At 51.0% G+C, this 23668-nt stretch overlaps 1 protein-coding gene and 1 long non-coding RNA gene across 5 annotated transcripts; one reads left to right on the forward strand and one right to left on the reverse strand.

Annotated features, from left to right (window-relative positions):
* Positions 1-1814: 1814 nt before the first annotated feature.
* On the reverse strand, positions 1815-20680 carry AKAP1 (A-kinase anchoring protein 1). Of its 3 annotated transcripts, XM_051809400.1 has the most exons (12): positions 20541-20662; positions 14077-14473; positions 9307-10978; positions 7610-7743; positions 6974-7100; positions 6270-6400; positions 6008-6185; positions 5175-5325; positions 4468-4535; positions 3425-3498; positions 3087-3152; positions 1815-2934 (listed from the first exon to the last, which is right to left on the reverse strand). In XM_051809400.1, the coding sequence occupies exons 3-12, from the start codon at positions 10952-10954 to the stop codon at positions 2875-2877; spliced, it is 2637 nt and encodes an 878-aa protein (XP_051665360.1). In that variant the 5' UTR covers positions 10955-10978; positions 14077-14473; positions 20541-20662; the 3' UTR covers positions 1815-2874. The 3 variants fall into 3 exon arrangements, with proteins under 3 accessions (XP_051665360.1, XP_051665361.1, XP_051665359.1); XM_051809401.1 differs by lacking the exon at positions 14077-14473 and having other exon boundaries at positions 20541-20680; XM_051809399.1 differs by lacking the exon at positions 20541-20662 and having other exon boundaries at positions 14077-14619.
* A 70-nt stretch (positions 20681-20750) lies between these two features.
* On the forward strand, positions 20751-23488 carry LOC127480865 (uncharacterized). Of its 2 annotated transcripts, none has more exons than XR_007908034.1 (3): positions 20751-20899; positions 21008-21352; positions 23151-23488. It is a non-coding gene; the product is annotated as an uncharacterized LOC127480865 (long non-coding RNA). The 2 variants fall into 2 exon arrangements; XR_007908033.1 differs by having other exon boundaries at positions 21026-21352.
* Positions 23489-23668: the final 180 nt, after the last annotated feature.

Here is a 23668-nt window from a genome sequence, read left to right on the forward strand (position 1 = left end):
TGATTTTTCTTTCTTTTCAGGAAAACCCACTGCCAGTGGAGTTCCCACCAGGGACCCCCTGAGGCAGGTTCCCAGCTGCACACGTGGCTGTGGGGGGTTAGGAGCTGAGCTGCTCCTCGTGTCAGTGCTCCACACGCCAGTGTCAGACAGGGGCTCCATATGTCTCCATCTGCTCCAAAAGCTCTTCCCTCCTCCCCACTGAGGAGCTCTGGAGCCAGTGTGTCAAAGGGGAGTCACGTCTGGGCTCTGCCAAAGGACCAGGCCTGGTTTCCAGAGGGTCTGGCAGGAAGGTGCCACATGCCCAGGGCTGAGCTCCCAGGGCAGGAGGACGAGGGGCAGTAGCCACAGCAAGGAGCATCGTAGCAAGAGCCTCTCATCCGTGGAGGAGCCAGGAGAGGGGAGCTGTGCTTGCAGGGGCTGCTCTGCAGGGAGCACCAGAGCACAGCACACGGCCCTCCAGGCACAGGTTATAAATCAGGCATCTCCAGAGACCTCATTCATTTTACCCATAATAAAATCACCACTTTCCAAAAGGGAAAGCCCCTTTGAAGAGCTTCAGTTAAAGCAGCCCGTGGGATAGCTCAGCTCCATGTGTGTGTGCCCAGGTCTGAGCCAAGGATTAGGGAGTTGCTTTGGGGATGCTGATGGATTTATGAGTAGCACAACCCCCTCCAAACCCCCCACAACCCTATCCCCGAGGTCTGATAGGGCACAAAACACCACTGCCCCACCTCAGAGAGGGGGAAGCAAACACAACCCCCTTGTTTTAACCTCCCCTGGTCCTTTTTTGACCCGTGTATTTTCCCCTGCTCTTTTCCAAGCAGTCCATATTCAACTCCCCCCCATCTCCACAAACCCATTTGCTTTTGTTCACAACGCAAAAAAACCCCCAAACCTAAAATATTCCCCCCCCATTAATGTGTGTCTGTATAGGCTGAGAGTTTTGACTTCAAGGAGAGATCTCTATTACCTGCCAACACCTCCTTATTTCGGTTCATCTCACCCTACAACGTTCTGTCTCACTAAGGCTGAAAACCAGGCAGCTCACGACACAAACAGGGAACAGGATGTTCTTCCATACTGCAGAGCCAGAAGAAAGCAGGGGACATGGAGCCAACACCAGGAGAGCTGCAGATTCCCAACTTTGACAACTCTCAAAGCAAGGGAAAGCACCAAAATTAAGACAAGTTAAAACTTTTTCCATGAAAAATAAGCAGCAACAAATCCATCCCCACGGGTGCAGCCCAAGGACTCCAGGGCTGCTCTAATGGAGGCAGGAAATGAAGGCTCTTAAGTCATCACAGTTTGATTAAGACGGCTTAAAATTCGAGCTTTAATTGAAATGGAAAGAAACATTCCAAAAGGATATATTTTTAATAGATCTGAGTCACCAAATTTAGTTTTCATTGGAGGTTCCTGCAAACATGAACATTAAATCAGAAGTGCCAAACTGGGGAGAACTCCAAGAAAGGATATAACCCTTCCCTATCAGGGGGGATTGGACCAAAGGCTTGAGTGGGCAACTGTCCAAATGTGTGATGCACTGGCATGTTAACTCATAGGATGTCAGCACATCCTTGACTCACCTGAAACAACTTCTGAGGCCTGACTACACCAACATCTTTCTGGCAAGTATCTTCTCTACCAGCAATAAATCCCAGCTCAATCCATATCTAAAATGATACACATTAGAGGGCATGTCTTTAAGAGCATTAAGTCAGCTTAAATTACTTGAGCAAAATTTTAAATATATAATAGAAATCTAAAAAGGAGCAACAAAAAAAAAAAATTGAGAGAGAACACCACTGCAAGAGTAATGCCAAAGTTGTTACTTTTTTTTTTTTTAAACAGATCTGTACAGCAACATAGCAAAGGATGCAGCGATCACAATTCCAACCAGACAGCAACCTAAGGGGGACACTAATCCTGATACAGCAGAGCTGAAACACTCCCAACATTTGGATGCTCCAAATTATTTGGCTACCCTAATGCACTCCAAACCAGTTCTACCTATATAGGACATTTTGGTGTGAAAAAGTTTCTGTAAAGTTCCCTTTGTTTCCAGTGTTTTTTTTCTTGTACAAAATATTACAATGATTTTTTTTTTTAATATATATTTACAGACTTGCACAGCTAGAAAAATATAAACTACAATTGGGCTTGGCAAGCACTTCTTTTCTTTAAATACATGATGTTTCAGAGCAAAAAAAAACTGTAGTGGTAACACATCCTGCACTCCAAGCCCCTGCAGGGAGAGCAGGTCAAGCCTAAAATCCATGATTGCAGTGGGACAGGGGAAGTGCAGCGACCGCCACTCCTCCACCTCCCGGCGCCAGGAAGACACAAGATGAATGCTGTTTGTGCGGGCTAGTGGCACCATGTAGAAAAATCCATAACTGAACATTAAATTCCTTAATCACAATCATTAATTACAGAGGCAGAGCCCGTTAAAAAAAGGACAACCGATGTAACTTTTAGGAAAGAGCAGAGACCGAGTTCACGGGGCACGGCCGAGCGGGAGCCCAGCCGCGGGGACTGACTCGGGGGCTTTGCCTCCAGCCAGCCCCAAGGCTGGAAGGGGTGTTTTCCATTCAACTTTTGAGCAGAGGCCAGGGAGGACTTTTTGCTTTAAAGCTACAGTATCTGTCATTATGGCTTTGAACACCCCCTGTCAGGAGATGAGGTATCTGTTCTACTGAAATGGTAACAGTTGAGTAAAACATGTTTCAATGGACCACAAAACTCCACAGGCAGGGCAGGTGTAAACGGGTCTTCTCAGGGGAAGTTGCCAAACCAAATTGTAACAGTGCAAAACAAGATTTTTGTCTTTTGTTTTTCTCGGCAGAAAGAGTTGTCAAGGCATCTGGGACATCTTTAGTAGTCAAGCCACCGAGCAAACCCTCTTTCCACCAGAGTCCTGTTTATTGACACTACCTAAAGGGAGGGGAAAAAAAACACCAAAAAAAGAGTAGATAAGTGAACAAACCACCTCAAGAAACATCAGCAAGTTCATAGTGATTAACTTGTTATCCCTGATTAGGGAGTTTTCAACAGTACCGAAAAAATAGCTATGTCAGTAAACCCACCTCATCCCCCATCAGGTTCCACAGCTGGATCAGCGGCAGCCCCGTGACACTGTCGTAATTTGTGACCTGGAAACAGAAACACGTAAGTGTGCAGCAATTCTGGTCCTAATTCACTTACATGGACACCCACAGCCACTGCCAGAAGCACCTCAGCACCCAGTCCTGAGCAGTGCTGCTGGGAGTTTTCAGCCCCAGGGTTTCCCAGGAGCCTTGCCCAGCAGCCAGGCTGATGGAGCCTGGATTTGGGGTTAATTACAACACAGAGAGTGTGCCAGGGGCAGAGAGGACACCAGCAGCAGTCCCACCAGCAACAGGACCTGCCCAGACACCTCCTGTACCTGTGCCACGAGGACGGCGCCTCTGGTCATCTCACTGACGGCGGCGTCGGCTTCCGAGGAGAAGTGATCCTCGTCTGTGGAGAGAGGAGAGCACAGATGAGACCTTCCACAGGCTTTAAAGGCCAGCAGGGACTGTTGAGCCAGTCTCCTCTGGCCCCCTACAGACCCTGGGCCAGAGAACCCCCACCCCTGGCTGAAGCCATCGGTGCTGCAGGGAAAGGATGAGGAGCTTCCTGCAGCCACCAGCTGGGACAGTGTGAACAGAAGTGGCTGATGAATTAGGAGGCTTTAAAGACAGCAAAGCACATTTCTGCAGTACCTTTGAGCTGCCATTAATGTTTTGAACCTCAATAAACTAAGCTCGGGTCCCTTAGGACTTGACTAACCCTGCACTGGGAACTCAGAAGTGTTTGTACCTCCTGGCATCCTGCCAGCCACAGACCCCACAGGGAAACCTGGCCCGACCCCCACTCCTACAGCCACCCCTTCCCTCCCAGAAGGGCAGCTCTCACACACCAATACAGCACCCACCTCCAACATCAGTAGAAAACAAAAAAAAAAAGCAAATCAAAATGTTCCTAGGCAGTGGTTGACATTCTCCCAGGGCTTGCAGGCTTGGCTTTTGAACACAGAACTACACAAATCAGTCATTTCAGGAGGAAAATGTCAGGTATTTGTCTGCAGATTAAAAACTGAGTTTGCATTTAGAGTGACTCTGTGACAGAAGAATCAGAGCAGTTACAGCTACTGCACCTACACCCTGCCAGTCCTGCCAACTTCCTGCTTACGACAGTAATTCATTCTCCCCTCCAAGCAGGAAAAAGCCTGGACATTTATCATCTTCCCCCTGCACTCTGACAGGTTATGCCATGCTAGCACACTTCGAAGAATACCATACAATTTTTCCAGTCCTTCCCCTTGTCACATCCAATTGCACTGGCAATAGGAGGGGGAAGGTTTTGACAAAATCATGGCTTGGACACAGCTGGCATCCATGGAAACCTGCAGGAGAAGTGTCAGTGGTACATCGGGAGCTCCATTACCTGAAAGTGGCACCACATTGTCTAGTAAAACTTCTGCTCCTTGGAAAGGTAGTGTTAAAAAATCAGACCTTAAAGAAAAGAGGATCAATCAGTAAGAACATGGCTTAAAGTTACTTCTGCATTCTTGTAGGTGACATTGATTAATCAATTGCTCTGACAGGAATTCAGTTTTAAATTAACGACAGTCAAATAAAAAAAAAAAAAAAAATCAGACTGTTCTCCCAGCAATCTCAGAGCAGCAATAAATTGTCTGATTAACATGCCAAGTTGGATCAGGCTCCAAGCAAAACCCACGTCCACCACTGAGGCTGTGCTGCTTGTCTCCCACCTCTGGGGCATAATCAAGTATTTAACGGGCTTGTGTAAGAAAATTCTGATCCAACACAACTCTCCCAGCCAACGGGGTGGAGCATTGAGAATTGGGAGTTTATTCCTAACTCATCACTCAACTACACTCTGGGGCCATCCTTTTACTCAGCTTCTATACTGAAGTGGCAGAATTTGCCATTTTCTCTCCCTCTCTCTCTCAAAAAGCCTTACAGGAGCTTGCTGTGCTCCCAGTAACCCACACCCACTGCTGAGATAAACCTTTCCACCATTTCCCAGTTCAGCTGTGGAATAACCTATAAGAATTCAAACGATACAGATGCCTGTGATGAGGACTTGAGCCAGATGTGGCCTCAGGCCGTGGGAGAGGAGCTACAGACCTGATCTGCCTGAGTGTGTCGACCTTCACTTTGTCGTATCCTCCGTAGTCCACGTATTTGAGCTCCACTTCATCGGTCTCCTCAAAGTAGTTGATGACTTGGGCCCGGAGCCATGCCCCATCCAGGCCTGGAGCTGCACAGATAATACCAACTGCAAAACCCCAGAGCACAGAGAAAAAAGGATCAGGATAAGGAGATTTCCAGAAATCAGCACTTCAGGCATGAGCAGTGCTGCACATTTATCCACAGAGAATCAACAGCATTTCTTGGGCTGCTCCCACCTTCCTCCAACACCACCCACCCCCCAAGACCAGCCCTGCAGCTGGGACACAGGACTGGGGGATTTTATGTCAGGTCTCTTTTGCTACTACCAAGCTGCTCTGCCCAGGCACCCACTTCCCTTCCAGCCTGTGGACACTAAGAGCAAGGTCTGTCTCCACAATAACCCCTTTCCATGTGATGCTTCCTTCACTGCATGCCATGTGCAGACATGGTGACAGACATGGACACTCTGAAGGTCTGGGAGTAGTTCCACACTTTGTCAGCAGAAATACCCAGGTGCCAGGTTGACTGGAAATAACCTGAGACAGGCTTGATCTCACTCTGAATTTCAACATGCAGCCAAGTGGCTCGGGAGGTACTCCAGGGATGAGCAGGGTAAGGGAGAGCAGAGCAACATCTGTATTCTGGCAACAGTTTAAAGATGAGATGACAAGTGCACTATCACATCCTCATCCACTGGGAAACTTCCCATGACTAATTCAGGGACAACAGGCTTTGGCACGACCCTCGAAGTTTCTCAACTGAACAACTTGTGAGCATCCATTACTTGCCTTCTACCGGAGTGGGCAGGGTTGGAATTTCGGGTTGGGAATAGCAGGCAAACATCTGCTGGTCGAGGCTCCGCAGGACGTGGAAGGTGGGGTGCGTGTGCTGCTGCAGGAACATGTGCCCTGCATCGACCTGGTGTGCCACCACCACCTCCACAGTCACCCCATCGGGGAGGAACAGCTGCCAGGGGGAGGAGAGGAATTGTCAGGAGTGTTGATGGGAAGCCAGGCTGCAGTCAGAGCACAGCCAGCACGCTGGACTCACCCAGGCAGAGACGAGGAGGGAATGGAGCGGCACCGGCATGGGCGGAGGGAGGGTGTAGATGTTGGTGAGACACAGCTCTTTGAACTTCTTGCCAATCAGGCTCAGGGCTTTTTCTACTTGATGCGAGGTCCCTGGAAGGCGAAAACCCCACACAAAGTCTGTAGCAAGGACATGCTGAGGACACCCCCAGCCCTGTCATGTGAAAAAACACAACTACCAGGAGCCTCTTGTGCTACATCAACAGTGTAAATTTTAACAGACTGGTCATGTAACCTGGTACCAGACCAGCATGTGCAACTCGGACTGCCAGGTCTCAGTTCCAACAGCTTCAGCCTCCAGGATAAATCCAATTCACTGGCAGATATTTTTCAGGCACAATTAATCTAACACCTTCCCAGTGCAGGCTGCATTTGCTGATGTCCATCCCATAGCTCCTCCTGCAAGCCTAAAGGGATCCTGCAAGAGGGGTGAGTTAAACTGCAGCAGCCAAAGATGCTAAAATGCATTCCCAGCTCTAGGATTGAGGGTTTGTGTGCCACAGCACAGGTGACCTGGCACATACTCCTGCTGCAACAGCACCGAGCAGAGAAGTTTTGTAAAGCACTAGACTCACAAAGCCACTAAACCCACTCAAACTCCTTACCCATTTAATCAAAGCCCCCAAGCTACACATTAGACCATGAAGAGACCCACACTGCACTCACCTTCGATGTGACAGACTTGGGAGTCACGGAAGTAAGGTAGTGTTGAGACGTAAATTTTGGCACCGGACATTTGCCTCAAGTAGCTCATAAATCTCCCTTGTTTGCCAATCAAACGGCCAACTAATTCCTTTGGGAAGGGGACAAGAAAGCAACAGTCAGGAAGAGAAACGCAGATCAAACATCACTGTTCTCTCTGGCTTGTATCACCACATTCCCAATTCCAGTAGCCTAGGCAGGATAAATACAAGGCAGTGCCGGACCAGTGCAGAGTTCAGCCGGTCTGAATCCAGGTAGATACAGACCAGCAAGCACAGCTCATTTGGACAGATCCCCTGCTTTTAATACCTGTGTACCCTCCAAGCCTCCTGAATGCTTTCAGAGCATGGACTCATGGACTGGGTGGAAGATGATGGGAAATAACGAGTCCAACCACCACCATTCCCCTGGGAATAGCCCTGGAATGCTGCACCTTTACAGTTGTGTACTGGCTCCTCACTCTCAAAGGGAGCTAAATGCTTCAGTCCTCCTGTATTTGCTGCTGATCTCCCTGGGATGGCACCAAGCCAGTACCAGAGAGGGAGCACCAGGAGGTGGCTGGGCAGGGCAGGATGCACGAGCAGTCCAGCAGCCGGTTACCTTCGGGACCTCGATCTCCCAGATAACGAAGTCGGGCTTGCTGGATCCTCCTTCCAGCTTGGCATTCTGGCGAGCCACTGTCTTCCTCATGGCACAGCCACTGTCCACGAAATCCACGCTGTTTGCATCCGAACCTACAAGGCAGGCCCACGTGTCAGCACTCAGACAGCCCGGCTGCCACACACTGCCACTGCCACCCCTCAGCAGGGGCTGCACAGGGACCCCAGTGCCAGGACTGCCCACTACTAGGGGGCCCAAATTCGTCATATGCTTGAAGAAACAAGGTGCAAGAGCTGAACTATTTTGTTCCTAAACCACCAGCCAATAGCAGGAACACTTCTAGTTGGGAAAGGGTCAAACTCAAACAGCCTCCTCCTGGTCAGATCCCAGATACAGTCAAGTGTCACACGAGCTTGAAGCAGAAGCATGAAGATCCTCACCTGTTTGCAAGTATTCAGACCATCCAGTTAGAGACCAAAGAGAAAAATAAACCCAGCAGCTGCTTCACATTTGCCACATCTTAAAGGGTAACACAGCAGCAAGGCTAAGAAAGGCAAAGGGTGCAGTTGTTGGCCACTGACATCCTGGGCAGGGGGGAGGATTTCAGTCTCACAGCCTGGGTGTGAAGGTCAGCTGGATGACCTGTTATCCAACACTGTCACCTTATCAGTTTTACCTGCTCTATCCCCTCTCCCCACCCTTCAGTGTCTCAGTGCAGAGCTTTCAGCCCCTGCCATCACCAGGCTCCACAACTCACTCTAGGACCTTCCTGTCACACCTACATTCACAACGAGGCAGCACCATTCTCTTCCTGAGTAACTCTCACTAGTGAAAATGTTCTGTGGGTTCAATCTTTAATTGTTGGCAAACTCAATCCCCATGTCTTGAAACGAGCAGCATTCCAACTGCTTTGTAGCAATTACCAGAAACATCCCCTGTCATTAAGGGCTGTTGGCACCACAGGGTTCTACAAAGGATTTTAACATCCATCCCCAAGGTCACACAGGTTAACGTTTGCTCAGACAGCTTTGCAAGTGCTCTGCCAGGCACACACCATCCAGGATCTACAAGGCAAAAGCCACACAGACAGATGGGAGAACTCCATGAACATTGCCCCCTGTTGGGATTTCTTGGCATGCACCTACCCTTCTGAGCAAAAAGGCTTCAGGGTAACTGCTCTGCAACCAGATGATTTTATCACAATTCATCAGAGCTCTGCCCTGGTTCATCCAGCAGCACCTCAGAACCTGCCTCACAGCTTCCTGTCAGCAGCAGCAGCCCATAAACACAGGTAAGCACCCAGGGCTTACCAGAGGCCACCCAAGCTGAAGTAGAACCATTTGTTTGAGCAGGTCTCACAGCAGCAAGGTGCTCCCAGCCTGGCCCACATCCACACACGCTCCATTTCACTGGGCTATCCCAGCACAGGCTCAGCCTCAGACAGTAAGTGTTGTGCTGAGAGGGGCCCAGCCTGCTCACCCCCCTGCAGTGTCCCCTGAGGATCACCCAGCTAACACTGGACCCTACAGACGTGGGAATCAGGAGAGCAAACACCTGCACATGAGGGCTCAGCATTCATCTATGGTCTAAATTAAACATGAAGAGGATTTATCTGAAGGTGCTCCAAAGCAGAGGGGTTACAGCACGTAAAATGCTTGCTCACGTGTGTTTTGTAGGAGGATTTTCAAACCCCTTACCTTCTGAGTGATCTCCATCCATCCCTGCCGCACTACTACACTCCTGGCTCGAGTCTGGCCCATCCTCCTTCAGGATCCCATTGCTGTATGGCACTGAGCTGTCTCCAGGCAGCCCCAGAGCAGGAGGGCTTTCCCTTGGCACCAAGCTCTGCTCAGCAGATGTGTCTTGGGCTGCAGAAGTGCTCAGTGAGTCCGACAGCTGGTCTGACGTGACAGACAGCCCCGTGTTGTGCAGCAGGTCCTCTACACTCGTCCCACCTTCGGATGTGTGTGTGCTGTACCCGGAGTCCTCCAGGGCCACAGATGACTTTTTCAGTGGCCCTCTGTGGTTTTCCACACGAGTCCGATCAACTCCCTGGGACTCCCTGCCCTCACAGCTCTTCACCCCACAGTCTCCTGTGTCTCCCTGGCCAGAGCTGGCTGCACAGCCATGTGCAGGACAGCTGGAGCCTGTGGCACCCTGGTCCTGCTCCTCTGCCTGTGGGGGTGTGGGCAGTGGGGTCCCCTCGGCTGCCGCTCCCTCCGCGAGCCCCCAGCCCAGGGCAGCACCACTCCCTGCCCCCAGAGCAGCACCACTCCCTGCCCCCAGAGCTGCCTCAGCCCGGCCAGCAGTGGCCTGGTACGTCCGAGGGGACACCTCGCCTGCAGAACCTGACAGCACTTCCTCAGTTGCTGCCAAAATAACCTTGGAAATGAACTGTATTGCTACTTGCTCAATTTTCTCAACTTCCTTGTCCAAACTCACTCCTCCAATCTTCTCTCTTTCCAACTCATCTCCTTTTGGCTGCGTGTCCTCCCGACCCACTGGCACACTGGCAATGGACTCGGGCATCTCCTCGTCCCTGGACTGCTTCAAACAGGCAGGCTCCAAACTCCCTGGTAACATCTTCACTGCAGAATCCTCGTGACTTGAGACAACTTCAGCTTCCTTACTGACAAAGGCTTGTGGGGCATTGGTTTCTTTCTCCAATCCCAAGCAATGGGCTGTCACAGAGCCAGTATCCGACTGCACAATTTCTGGCATCTGCTTTTCCTCAGGGGGCTTAAACGCAGACTCATCTGACTGCTCTGCATTGCTGATCTCCACCTTGGCTCCCAGAGACTCTTGTGCCAGGGGTGCTGATGGCTGCTGATCCCGGTCTGCACTGGGGCTTGACCCCTGTGCCTGGCTCAGCTCGGCACTCTCTGGGACCCGAGGGAGGGGAGCACGAGCAGGGGCACCGCTTTCCTCTTGGGATCCTATCCTTTCTAGTTTTTCACTGTCGTCCTCGTGGGTGCTGGGCTGAACTGTCGTTCCCGACAGGTCTGGAAGGTCCTGTGAGAGATCCTGCCTCTCGTGAGTTTGGCACAGAGGAGAGGGCGTCGTCGGGCCCGCGGGCAGCAGGGGGGGCAGCAGGGGGGTCGGGGGTCTGTGCTCCGGGCATTCCTCTGGCGCCGAGTGAGGCCGCCGGCGAGGAACACACGCTTCTGGTTTGGGGGCTGAACCGCTCTCGGACACTTCTTCCTTCTTCTCCCTTCCAATGGCTATTGCTTGTTTGTCGCGGTAGCTCGCGTACTTCTTCCTCCAGGAATATATCCACCAGCAGCCGAGAAGTGCCAGCACCCCGGGAATGGCGTACGGGACGAAATTGCGGAAGCGCAAAGCCATCTTACAGAGCTTCAGCAACTACACCTAGGAGGAGAAAGAAAGCATGTTAAAATGGTCACAGGGAAGGTAACAGGAAGGTTGAAGTCTCCTAAGTGCCTTGAGGTGTTGCCATTAGCATGAACAGGTTTGTTTTCCAGCCACTCTCAAAATTCCCGTCTCTGCTCTGGCAGCAGGTCACAGAACAAGATCCCGACCCAAGACTAGGGATATCTGGACATTTCTCACCATTATACTCCATGATTTCACCTCATCTCACCTTTGCACTTAATTTCCCCTTGTTTCTCCTGCCTCTCCCCTGCAGGTCAGTCCTGTCCCCAGCACAGCAGGTTTCTCCAGCACTGGGCTGGGCTCACAGCCCAGCTGTACCACAGCATTCCATGACACAGGCCTGACACATGGCAGGGCTGTCCAGCTCTCCCCTTCAAAGGCAGCATCCCATTCTCCAGAGTTCCAGAGTCTGACAACACACACTTCTCTGAAACCTTAGGAACCCAGCTCCAAAGTTTGTTCTCCAAAGTCACTACCCTGACTCCCCACGGCCAACAGCTGTCCCTTTTCCTCTAGAAAGCCTGCAACTCCTTTCCCATCTGGACACCATGGAGACTCCTGACCCAGTCCTGCTCCTCCATTTCCAAGCCTCACCTGGGCCACATGAGACAGGGCTACCAGACCATTCCTTTTCCTTAAGGAAAGTCTACAGCTGGAATGCAAAGCTTAACAGTTACCACATCCCAAACAGCCTTGTTGCAAAGCACTTAGAGTTTATATTTTCACTGCACAGGAATTAAAGCAAAACACCACGTGTTGGAGGATGCTTATATAGGCAGACTTGAAGCCAAACAGCCCTCGAGACTCCTGCCAATGAGCAACAAAAATAAAGATTGTTTTCAGGAGATAGCGAAGTCCTAGAAATGGGAACCACGCACTGGAAATGAGCATTATCTGGTTCCTCTTTAGAAGTATGATACTTCTATGAAAAGAGAGGACAATCAAGGCAGTTGGCCCAATGCTTAGTCTGCCTCAACCGTAAAAACCCCTTCTGTTATCAGAGCAAGTGTCCCAACTCAGCTCCCAGCGCTCCTTCGGGCCTCGATCTTCACCAGGAGCTGATCACACATTCCAGCTGAGGGACAAAACCTCCCTCGGGCTCAAACCGAGTGTCAGAGCTCAGATAATTTAATATTCACTCCGGATTTCCCACCTCCATCCCACAGGAGCACTCACACAGCTTCATCCACGCTACCTCAGACTCTGCCTTGCCTCCACTCTGCTTCCTGCAGAGCCCAGACACTGAGGCACACGAATGAGGGACTAGAAACTTGCTTGTTCAATCCCAAATTAAAGGTCTGCTGCAGACATGATTTAAGGAGTTCAGTAATATCCCAGCACATCACAAATGAGGCATTTATGTTGTTCTACACAGGAAACTCGAGTGTTCATCAGACATTCGTGTGTGATTAAATAAACTGGATAACTAAGAAGTCACTAAATCCCAGTTGTTCCCAGCCAGCTGTGTGCAGCCAGGGAGCAGCACTCACTGCTCAGGGCAAGCCTTCTGTTAATGGTAACATCTGGGATTTGTAATTAAAAACCCAGCAAACCTATGTATTAGTGTGGATGTTTGGTTTTTGCAAGTGGAAAGGGTGAAGCCTGTACATCCCCGAGACAAAAGGTCCCCGTTCACGCTGCCCAGCACAATGGCACATTGTGAGCCACCACAAGGGCTCATCTGCTGCACGCTGAAGTTGTTGTAATTAATGCAGAACTGCCCTACAAGCTGTCTCACAGGCACACCACAAACCCAAATTAAAGTAGCTCACATAAGTCCATTCCCAGCAAGCATTCCCGATTAAACAGACAGCCCTATTATTATCTGATTCCCTACTAAGTTGCACCAACTGTTCAAACAATAGTCCCACACAGTTCTGCAGCACAGGGAGACAGTCACAGGATGCCCCACAGAGGGACAGGTCTGTCCCAAGGTCTGGCAGACAAAACAGTTCTAAGAGTCATTTTGAACATTATCATTTAGGATAAAGATCTTCACTCCTCTGTGATATCTGGATGAGTGGGGACTGCTGCATTAGTTGACAGCTCCTCACGACGCTCATTTAATTCCACAGTTTTAATTTACTATTTTAGCCAGAGCTGCATCACTACCAGCAATGGTGTTAAATGAGAATCCCACATCCTCCCATCAGCTAGAGCAGGATGAAAGGCAGTGCCCTGTGTGAGGTGCCAGCAGACATCCTGGAGTGCTGGGTTGGCTGGGGAACAGCTGACACCAACAAACATCTCCTTGCACAGACGTGCCAGAAGACTCCAGTAGCTGGCTCTTGCCATGCTGGTCACGATGCCTGAGGGTGGCTGACTGAACCTGCCCAGCCCTCCAGCCAGGACACGGCTTCTCCTTCGCCTGCTCCCCAGGAGAGCTCCCAGAGCCCCACAGCCACTTCCCAACTCATCCAGGAGCGACCAAGCCATCTCTCTGCTGCCAATCTGACAGCCAGTTCAGGGCTGCAGGGGCAACGAGATCATTGGAACACATGGGGGGAAGAAAGGCTGGGATTTTCCTGCCAGCAGCAGAACAGAAAATGGCAACTTGTCAAATCACATGCCCTCAAGCACTGCCAAGTGGGAGGGAGCCTGGCCCAGCAGGCCCTGCACTCTCTGAGCAGGAGGAGCCAGCTGGGAAGCACAGCAGCTCCAGAGGCTTTGGACAGGAGATGAGCAGCTTTGTAGGAGGCAGAATCAACAGGAAGCATTGGATCCCCAGTACTATTCCCAACGAGTACGGCCCCATCAGTCCTGCACCAAAAATAGTGGAGCTCACACACTGTATGCATTCACCCCACCACCAGCCACTTCCACTTCCCTCTGGCACGCCAGGAATCCAGCCTAAATGTCACACCTTGGATCATGGCACGGCTGGAGAGCTGCAGCCAGCACATGAGACTTCAACCTGCTAAATAATCCCCACAGCGGGTCAGGATGGGATTAAGACACCAAGGGGAGAGTAGGGGTCAGTCAGCTCTCCAAATCTGTGTCCTGACTTGATTTATGGAAAACTCCTGGTAAAGAGCAGGGAGATGAGGACAAGAAAGAATGCACACATTACCTACCTTAGAAAAAAAGCCAAGGACAGTCAACGTACTCTACTTGTTCACATTAGAGCAGTTCTAAGCCACCTCGTTTCCTGGCCAGGACACAGAGCCCTTCAGCACACGCAGCCTTATAAGGTTAGAAATGTTCGCAGCACGAGGTTCCCAGGGAAGTCAGATAATTCATTCTCAGGGTCCGAGAGGAGTTCAGCGAGCACTCGCTCCAGAATTTCAGGGCTTTCCACGCCCAAGGAGGTCTGTTCCGAGGGCGAGCTGCTTCGAGTCTCTACCAAGAGAGAGGCCAGGATGACTCCCAAGTGACTGAGCCCCCATTCTCTGCAGAGACCCCTCAGCGCTGCCGGTCCCGGCTCCTCCGCTTCCCTCTGCCCCAGCACTTGAGAGGCTATGCTTCCAAACCCTGAAAGCAGTGGAAATCAAGACTGGAATTAAAGCCCGTCCTGAAGGATCACAGAGCAAAGGAGCAGGCAGCTAAATTGGAAATGCAGCTTCAACAGCAAGGCCAGGACACCTCCCAGCAAACCCTATAGTTAGCGATGCAGCGCTCGGGAAATAAATACTATCTGGGTGAAAGAGAACTGGACAGGCTGGCACGGTTCAAACTAAATGGGACCACGTGGGCTTTTAAAATTTTCCATGCTAAAAATAACCAATAGCACATGCTCTGCCTTATAGGAGGCATAAGAACAGGAGTTGACAAAAACCTAAAGAACCGGAGGCCCTACTGTTAAGATTTAAAATAAGAAAAGCTCCTGCACAGAAGCAGACATAAAGCCTTACATAACCTCCCCCTGGTATGAGGCATGTTTTCATCGAAAGTTGAACTGGCATATAGCACTGCCTTATCTAACTGCAGCTTCCCCAGGTTTCATAGAAGATGAAGGAGGCAGAACCTGCACAACGGAGGGACCTTCTGCCAGGTCCTGCTGGAGAGCACAGGGGCTTTCTCCATGCAGGGCAGCATCCCCAGGGCTGACCTTACAGAGGGAGCTGTGAAGCCACAGCAGTCTGCCAGTCCTTCCATCACACGCTGCAGATCAGGGTGTCCCTTGGCCACCAGACTTTACAGCCTTTCCACCTCTCTCCTGCCCAGCCTGATGCACCACCATCAAACCAAACATCACCCAGAGCCAGGAGCTCACACAACATGACTCAGGAGCTAAACACTCAGAGACAGGCAGGAGCCAGACCTCCAAGATCTCAAACTGTATGACACCTATTTTAAAAAGAAGCCAACAGGGAAGTCTCTGTATACTTAACTAATTAAAGGTAAGTGTTCTGCAGCAATTTCTGCTTCAAACACCAGCACCGAAAGACTAGAACAGCAAGAGATACCCCTTAAGCAACACCACCTTTTCACAGGCCAGTGAACATGGGCTAGGAGCTCAAGAAACAGGCTGCTCTGCAAATGAAAAGCCACTAATGAAGCCACTCCACAATCTTAAAACATTTAAGAACCAGCAGTCTCCTATTTGCAAAAGCATAAATTGTGACTTAAGTAAAAGGCTGAAAAAGCTGGTTGATGTAGAGCTTAACTACTGCTCTGGAGCAAGAAACACCACCACCACCAGGCTGCCTTTTATCTCCAAGATAAAAACTGCCTTCAGTGTAGTCAGCCTCAGTGATGTTCCTGCAAGAGCTCACTGCCCCTCACAGCTGGAGCTGCCACATTCATTGATGGTTCTGTGTGTTTTCCTAACTCAGGAGCCAAACCCTGGTCCCACATGGCTCCGGCAGCATTAAGGCCAACACAGGACTCAGAACAGTTCCTATTTATTTACACACTCAGAAGCAGAAGTTTACAATAAAAGCATCAGTGTAGGCCAACCTGTGGAGCTTTTTTAATAGATGTTTTGGAAATCACCAAGAAGTTCACAGACACAGACTCTGACCCCCAGCAGCCCTCACCACACTCAGCCTCAGAGTCAGCCAAGTGCTCCTCCTGCTCTGCAATAATGAACAGTTTGTAATTAACATTAACCCTATCAGGTTATCAAGCTCCTTACTGCACTTTCTATCTTATTACCTCCCTGCTCCAGTTGTTTCATTATTTATGGTTTCCTCACCCAAGGTAGTGTGTCCCTGTGAATCCTCTGCTGCAGAGGGAGGCACGAGAGCTTTTTCCCCATTTTCCCAGGAGGGTCTCTCAGGTACTTCAGCAAACTTCAGAAATGGTTTCTGTACCACTTCACCACTACCCCCACAGTCCAGGCAAAGCAGCTGTTATTACCTTTATAACCTACCAACACATTACAAAAATCTGGGCTCGGGAAAAATTTCATCATCTTTCCTTCTTTCTGCACTGTCACACAGGTTGGAGAACATAACAAATTATTTTCCAGAATTTCAGAAAAAAATACATTCAATACTTAGCATTTTGTGTTTGCTTCTACACCAAAGAAACCAATGCAGCCCTTGCTCTGGGCAACATAAGTGTAGTGGCCACTCCAGGTAGAGCTTATAAATCAAAACTTCAAAGCAACCATCCAAGTCAAACAGCTGGCATCTTTATCAGCTTCCACAAAACAGAGACTAAACTAACCAAAGGCTTCCAATTTTCTCTGCACACAAGACAAAAAAGACCTGCATTTTCAAGGAGACAGGACAGTGAGGTTTACATCACAACACCGATAGTGCTGCAGGACACAGCAAGCAGAGAGCAGCACCAAGACCAAACAGGTCCCCAGGTATGTGGGGGCAGCAGTGCCCTGCTCCCAGCAAGGAGACCTTGGCAAACAGCTTCCCAAAACAAAGCTGGACCAGGCTCAGACAGAAAAGCAAAACACAGTGGAGCTTGCTTGGAAGTTGCAGAAGAAGTTTGTATCCTTCGCAGAGAGGAAGGACGGCAAACACCAGTGAGGGAGGTGTCCTGTTCTTGTCTGTGCTGGGCAGGAACTGCAAAGGTTTCACTGGGGGGCACTCAGACTGAACAGCAGGGACATCACTTGTGTGCATGAACAAGTGCTACAAGGAGTGACTCCAGACCTAATCACAGAGACACGTCCACTCTGATCCCAGCAGTGTCCCCAGGCCCGGATCACACCAGGGGCAGCTCTCACACACAACAGCCTCCCCTGCACTGCAAGCTGCCTCCTCTCCTCACCTTCGGCAGCCCTTTTTAAAAAGCAAAGCCAAGACACAGATCAAATGACCTTCCTACAGTCACATAGAGCTGGAGGAAACACAAGGAATGGAAAAACGGGATTCCAGCTGGAGAGAGGGGAGCCCACCTTCTCCAGCAGGCAGCAGGCACTCCATTCAACTTGAAATACTTCAGGGAAGGGATGTGCTAATTTCTTTCCTGTACCCATGAACACCAAAGAATTCTTCCTACCCCTGCATTTCCACGAGAAAACTAAATACAAGTCCAAGTTCACAACAAAAAGAAGTTCCTCTTTAAGGAAGGGGAAACCACAGGATCACAGCCCTGAGATTTAGGGGGATACACACTGCAATCCTTATCCCGGACACTTCCAGTTCCCAATTGCCAGGGTTACCCCCATGCAAAGCTAAGGCCCCCAATACCAGAGGCTCATGCAAATCACGAGCTAACTGCTGCTATTTATACCCAGAGTCAAAAATCAGCCCCAGCACATGGCAGGTTTCTCATCTGCAGTGCCAGGTGGCAGCAGAGGTCAAAAGCAAGCAGGTCTGCAGCAGGGATTCGTTTGCTCAAGAATGATTTTAAGTGATCTTCTATGAAATATTCAGCTCTGCTAACAGTAAAGTACAGGGCCCATAAATTCAGAGTCACCTTCCAGCTGACAAAGTGCAGGGACAGCAAAGCTGAACAGAATCCACGTAGTGGACAACAAAAAACCCACAGTAAAACAGCTGAAGACAGAATGCTTGAAAAAGCAGTGAGGGACATGCAAATATGTCCCCTTCTAGCAATCCCCACAAGAAACAAATGCAAAAGCTTTCATTTCCAGGAAATATTAAACACCTGCTGAATAAAATAGCTTTTTCAGAGTATCTGAGCATGGCTGCCTGAAGTTAATCATCACTTCATGAAGTCTAACCAGCTATTTGCATTAAGAGCTCCACAGAAGCACTGCAGTTAGAAATCAGGATTTTAAAAAGGCTAATCATTAGATCTGAAACATGAAACAATTATAAGTAATTAATGCTGTACTTAATGTTTTTTATTAGTTCTAGATGTTGCTAAGGGCAACTGGGATATCAGCCTTGATCCTATTACAGTCTCCTTGGACACTAGAAATACCTTAAATCATTTTTTCACATCAGTTAAGTGCACACGAACGGTGAGAAGCACAGATAAGTGGGGTATGTTGCTTTTAAAGCATTATGCTCTTCAGATAACTGCTACTGCAGAAGTGCACTTGCTCTGCAATCCCCCCACAGGCAGCCTGCGATGTTTTCAAAATGAACACAGGAGTCTCAACATCATAAATTAACTGTTGCTGGCTCGGAGAGCTTTGGCTGCAATCCTCCAGCAAATTCCTGTCACAGTTAACTCCCCAGGGAATCTGCAGGAGCTGGGGACTGACATACCATGGTGGGTCTGAGCTGCAGGTACCCTCAGCTCCCACCCTGGGCAGCGAGGGCAATTCCTGTTATCTCACTTCAGGCACTGTGAAATGTCTAGGTTAAAGCCAAGGCTTTCTAGGCAGCTGATGATTATCAGTATTAGTATTCTCAGAGCATGTCTAGAGATCTCTAAAAAGGAATATGGTTCCTAGACAGGTTTCTAAACCCAGTGTGAATAAGGAGAGCACTCCTGAGTAAGAAACAGTTACTAACACACATAAGAACTGGGTTCCTGCAGTGCCATCCACACAGACCCTCCACCCTAATATCACTTTTCACGTCTGAGAGCAAACAGCCTGTTGTAGAAGACACTGGTGAGAGACTGACCTTCATAAACCCCACGAGAGCTCTCAGAAGTCCTTTAAGAGCTCAATAAAACACTGAAGCAGAAGCTGGGGGACTGTCAGGTGAGCAGGACCAGGACAGGGAATGCTGCAGTAAGAAGGTGGATTCCATCACACCTCAAGCACAGCTCAAGCTCTACACGATTCTCACCCCTTTTAACTTCCCTCCAGCACACTGTGCAGCACGTGCAAGCAAACCAGTGAGCTGAGAATGAGATGCACGCACTGGAGCCGTGCTGCCCCTTTCCAGAATCACAGCTCCACAGGCACTACTGGAGGACAGGCAGGGTAGCTCAGCAGACGCCTGAACAGTCCTTCACCCTTTACACAAGCAGCTCATTAAAGAACGAGGAGGCTGAGTGACCTGAACGGGGTCACACAGTGACCCTGGCCGAGGAGGGAGCTCGGCCCAGCTGCTCCCTCAGCTCTGGTCCAAGTGCTCCCAGGGAAGAGCCCTGGCCCCTCGGGAGCTGTGCTGCTCTCCCACACCCCACGTGCTCCCCCAGGGCTGTGCTGGTAGATCATTCACAGCCACAACGCCAACGGGAGGAAAGCAGAGTTACACCAGTGCAACACCTTCCCCAGCAACCACCTTCCCTTCCACCTGAGCCAAAGTCCAGGGGCCGATAACGCTCGGCAGGTGCAGCCCTGGGGACACAGAAAGGCCCCATCTCTGCCATTCCACAGCCCCTGGCTTATTTCCTACACAGACTGTGGTCAGATGCAGCTTTTGGTGCCGTTTCCTGCTGTTCTGGATAAACCCCATGAAGAGGATGCCTGTCTGTTCTGTGATTGCTGCTTTATGGATTACTACAATAAAGGATGTGGCCAAGCACAGAGCAGGTTGCCCAGTTCTGGAACAGGAGTAACTTAGATTTCACCTGCTTCAAGGAAGAAGAAGAAGGAAAAATAAAAGAACAAAACAAGTCAAACAACAAGGATTCTCCCAGGAAAGCAAGGCACTCCAAACATCACTTCCTCAGTAGCAACACAATTTAATTCCTTTGCTCCTGACTGTGTTCCACGCTGGCTTACAAACAAAAGGAGTCACTGCAATGCATTAGAAGTTTGCTAATAACAGTTTTCATGGCCATTACCATAACACAGGCGAGGCTCGCCGGACCAGACACGCGGCAGACAACACAGGGCGCTCAGCATGCACCGCCCGAGCCAGCTCCGGCCTTCCAGGGCAGCCACGGAGGGGCCGGGCCGGGGGAGCCGCGGGGGTGAGACACATAAACCACCGCCCGGCTCGGCAGCGCCGCTCGCCCCCCTCACCCTGCCCCTCACAGCCCCGGGACCGCCGGGCCCCGAGCGGCGGCTCCGGCAGAGCCCGCGGCACGACCCGCTCGGCCCACCGGGGGCCGGGGCACCGCCGGGCACCGCGCAGGGCCGCGGCGCTGACCTTGGGCCGTGCGGGGCCGCTCCCGCCGCGGGGCCCGCGGGGAGCACGGGCAGGGCAGCACCGGCGGGGGGAGCGCGGCGCGGCCGCTCCCCCGCGAGGCCCCGGAGCCCCGCCGGACGCGCGGCGCGGCGCTGACAGGCGGGCGGGGGTGGCGCGGCGGTACTCACGGGCGGCCGGCGCGGTGCTCGGGGGTCGCGGCGCTCGGGGGTCCCGGTGCGGTGTCGCGGCGGTCCCGGTCCCGGCGCTGGCCCTGCCCCACGTGCCGCCCGGCCGGGCCGCCGGCTCGGACATGCAGCGCCGCCGCCCCGCCCCGCCCCGCCCCTCTCGCGAGAGCGCCGCGGCCCGCGAGACCCGCCCGCGCGCGCGCGGCCCCGCCCGGCCCTGAGGGAGCGGCGGCGGGAGCGGGACCGTTCCCGGGGCTGGGACCGTTCCCGGGGCTGGGACCGTTCCCGGGGCTGGGACCGTTCCCGGGGCTGGGATCGTTCTCGCGGCTGGGATCGTTCCCGGGGCTGGGATCGTTCCCGGGGTTGGGACCGTTCCCGGGGCTGGGACCGTTCTCGCGGCTGGGATCGTTCCTGGGGTTGGGACCGTTCTCGGGGCTGGGATCGTTCCCGGGGTTGGGATCGTTCCCGAGGCTGGGATCGTTCCCGAGGCTGGGATCGTTCCTGTGGCCGCGACTCGGGGCGGGTCCCTCCGTCCCGCGGTGCTCGCGGGGAGCCGGCGCTGAGGGCCCTGCTCCATCCCGGTCCCTCCGTGTCCCCCAGCCCGGGCCTCTCCCGCAGGGGGCATCCAATGGGAGCGGCAAAAGTACAGGAAAACACTTAAAGCCTCCTGCCAGCTTGAACGCCTGGGCTTCCTTTTCATTTAAGTAGGTTATTCCCCAGTCAGCCTCCTCCATTTCCAGTGCCCAAGTCCCGTCCTGCAGAGCCCCGCTGTTGCCAGGGGCTCACCTGGCTGTGGGCAGCACGCTCTGCACCAGGTAATGCTGCAGAAACCCGCTGGAAGTGCCCTCACTGTGGGACACGGGGGAGCTTCACTGAACTGCCCAGGCTGGCTGGGGGCAAACCTGCCAGTTGTTTATTTACACGTGTCTGGGTTGGTACGGGAGAGTGTAAATGAGTAACGTGGAGAAATCACAGTTGTGTTTCAGTGGGATTGTCCTTCCTAAATCACTGTTTTGTCCAAGTGTTTTTCTCTGAAAAATTTCTGATTCACCTCAGTCTTTTTGTTTGGAGCAGTCATGAATTAATAATAAATACCCTCTTAAAGACTACAAATTGCGCCACACACGAGGCGGAAAAATCCATCGGTGCTGAGACTTTGCCCTTTTAATGCCATTAATTAGTTTGTCCGTTAAGAATTCCCAACTGACAGACATCGTTGGCTGTTGGAAAACTCGCTCCCAGTCAGGTCTGTCCCTGACCTACCTCTCCTGGACCTGGCCATTGCGGTTACCTGTGTCCTCACAGCCCGAGGAGGAGGAGGAGGGGGCTGGAGCAGCAGTTCTTCAGTGTGTGTGCCGTGTCCTCTGCACACCCGGCTCTCCCGGGCACACCTCGCTCTCCCAGTCCCTGGCTGGGGATGGAAGCAGCAGAACAGATATTTCTAGTTTCTCTGAAGGACAGTATGCTATGAGAAAAAAAAAGTAAAATACGATTTAATAGTTCAGTGGGATTTTCCTGAGCGTATAGTCACTCCTGGCTATTTATAGTGCTGTCATTTGAATATCCCGAAAGATGCCGTCGTCAGAGGCTTTTTCATGATTCTTTTGAAGAACAAACCCATACTTGTTTGAACAAGTCACATCATGGGAGATGTTATTCTACACTCTCCACCCACACAACCCTGGGAGTGATTTTCATTTGAGAGCTTGTTAAACATAGGAGCAGTCAACTGGAGCCCCTGTTCCAAGGCACAAAGGATTCACACCTGGCAATCCTAACTCCAGTAGTGGGAAAGGCTGTGGCTGCTCTCCAAGGGACTGTTGGTAGCACTGCCCAACTGCAGGAGGTTGGCTTTGGCTGCTCTGTGACACCAGGTGTGACACTCACCCCCTCAGAGCTGTTTAGGGTCAGGTGTGCTGTCACCTGTCCCACACAGAGGGGCCTGAGGGGAGGACAGACAATCAAAAGCCTCTGACAATGGCAGAAGTGACCAGGGCAGCAGAGTCTGATGCTATGGTAGGGCCCAAGAGACCAGATTTCACCCATCTCACCCGGGACAGTGCTGGGGCACCTTCAGCCATCCCGGGGTCAGCCTGGAACAGGAACATGCAGCAAGGACAGGAAAGGGCTTTAATTTTAATACCTGTGCTTGTTTCTTTGCAGCTTTTCAGTGTGCTTAAGGAAGTCTCCTATGAAGGGAATTACAAGTTTAGTATAAATTTGGGCCCATCTAAAATATGAAAACTCGTTATTCCAAGTCAGAGGTATTTGGAAACATTTATGCCAGAGAGACAGCTTAATATTTAGCAATGAGCCACTCATATTGTGGGTCAGACTTACTGCCTGTGATGAACAACTTCCTTTCTTTTCCTCTTTATAGAGTTTTTAGCTCAAGAACAAAATTTATATCGCCACATCAATGCATTTTTACATTATTATTTTCCATTGTCAAATATTTTATCAGCAGCTGGGCAGGGATTCTGAAGCTATTTCCTTAGACAGAACTGCCTGCTCCAAGGGTGCAATTTCCCCCTAAGTATAGTTTTTCCAACTGCATAAAGACATGGCTAAAATGAAACTCTTTCTCCTTTCATTCCGGCCCTGTGGCTACAGTGTATTTGTGATCTCAAGCAGCAGGAGGCTCGGCTGGCCAGAAGAGGAACCTGAGGAATGTTTTTGACAGCAGTGGTTGAGCAGGTGCTGCTCAGGAGTCAGCTCCCACCAGAGGTCCAGCTCAGGACTAATGAAAATTTCTTCTAAAGGAAAGAAAATGTGCTCCTGAAATGGAACAGTTCCCAAACTGCTGCTCTTCCACTCGTGCAGCCCCAGCTGGCACCAGGAGCACGGCAGGAATCACCTGGCCAGCTGTCTGCAGGTCTGTCTGTCCACTCACTGTGCAGGAACAATAAGATGTCTCAGAAAAAGTCAATGCAGTCACACTTTAATGTGTCTTTACATCCTTTTACGATTCACAAAGCCAGAACATAAGTACTTATACATTTTTAATGGGAAAGTAATGTATCCCCCTAAAAGAAAAATAGGTGTGATTAATCATTTGTCATAGAAGTTGCCTGACAGCTGAAACCTCAAGCTTCTAAGCTAGAAAAGCTCAAATAGACAAATTATACTGA

Source organism: Manacus candei, unplaced genomic scaffold, assembly GCF_025592945.1.
Source record: "Manacus candei isolate 608988 ecotype Guabito, Panama unplaced genomic scaffold, ASM2559294v1 h1tg000076l, whole genome shotgun sequence".
In the NCBI taxonomy this organism is placed as follows: domain Eukaryota; kingdom Metazoa; phylum Chordata; class Aves; order Passeriformes; family Pipridae; genus Manacus; species Manacus candei.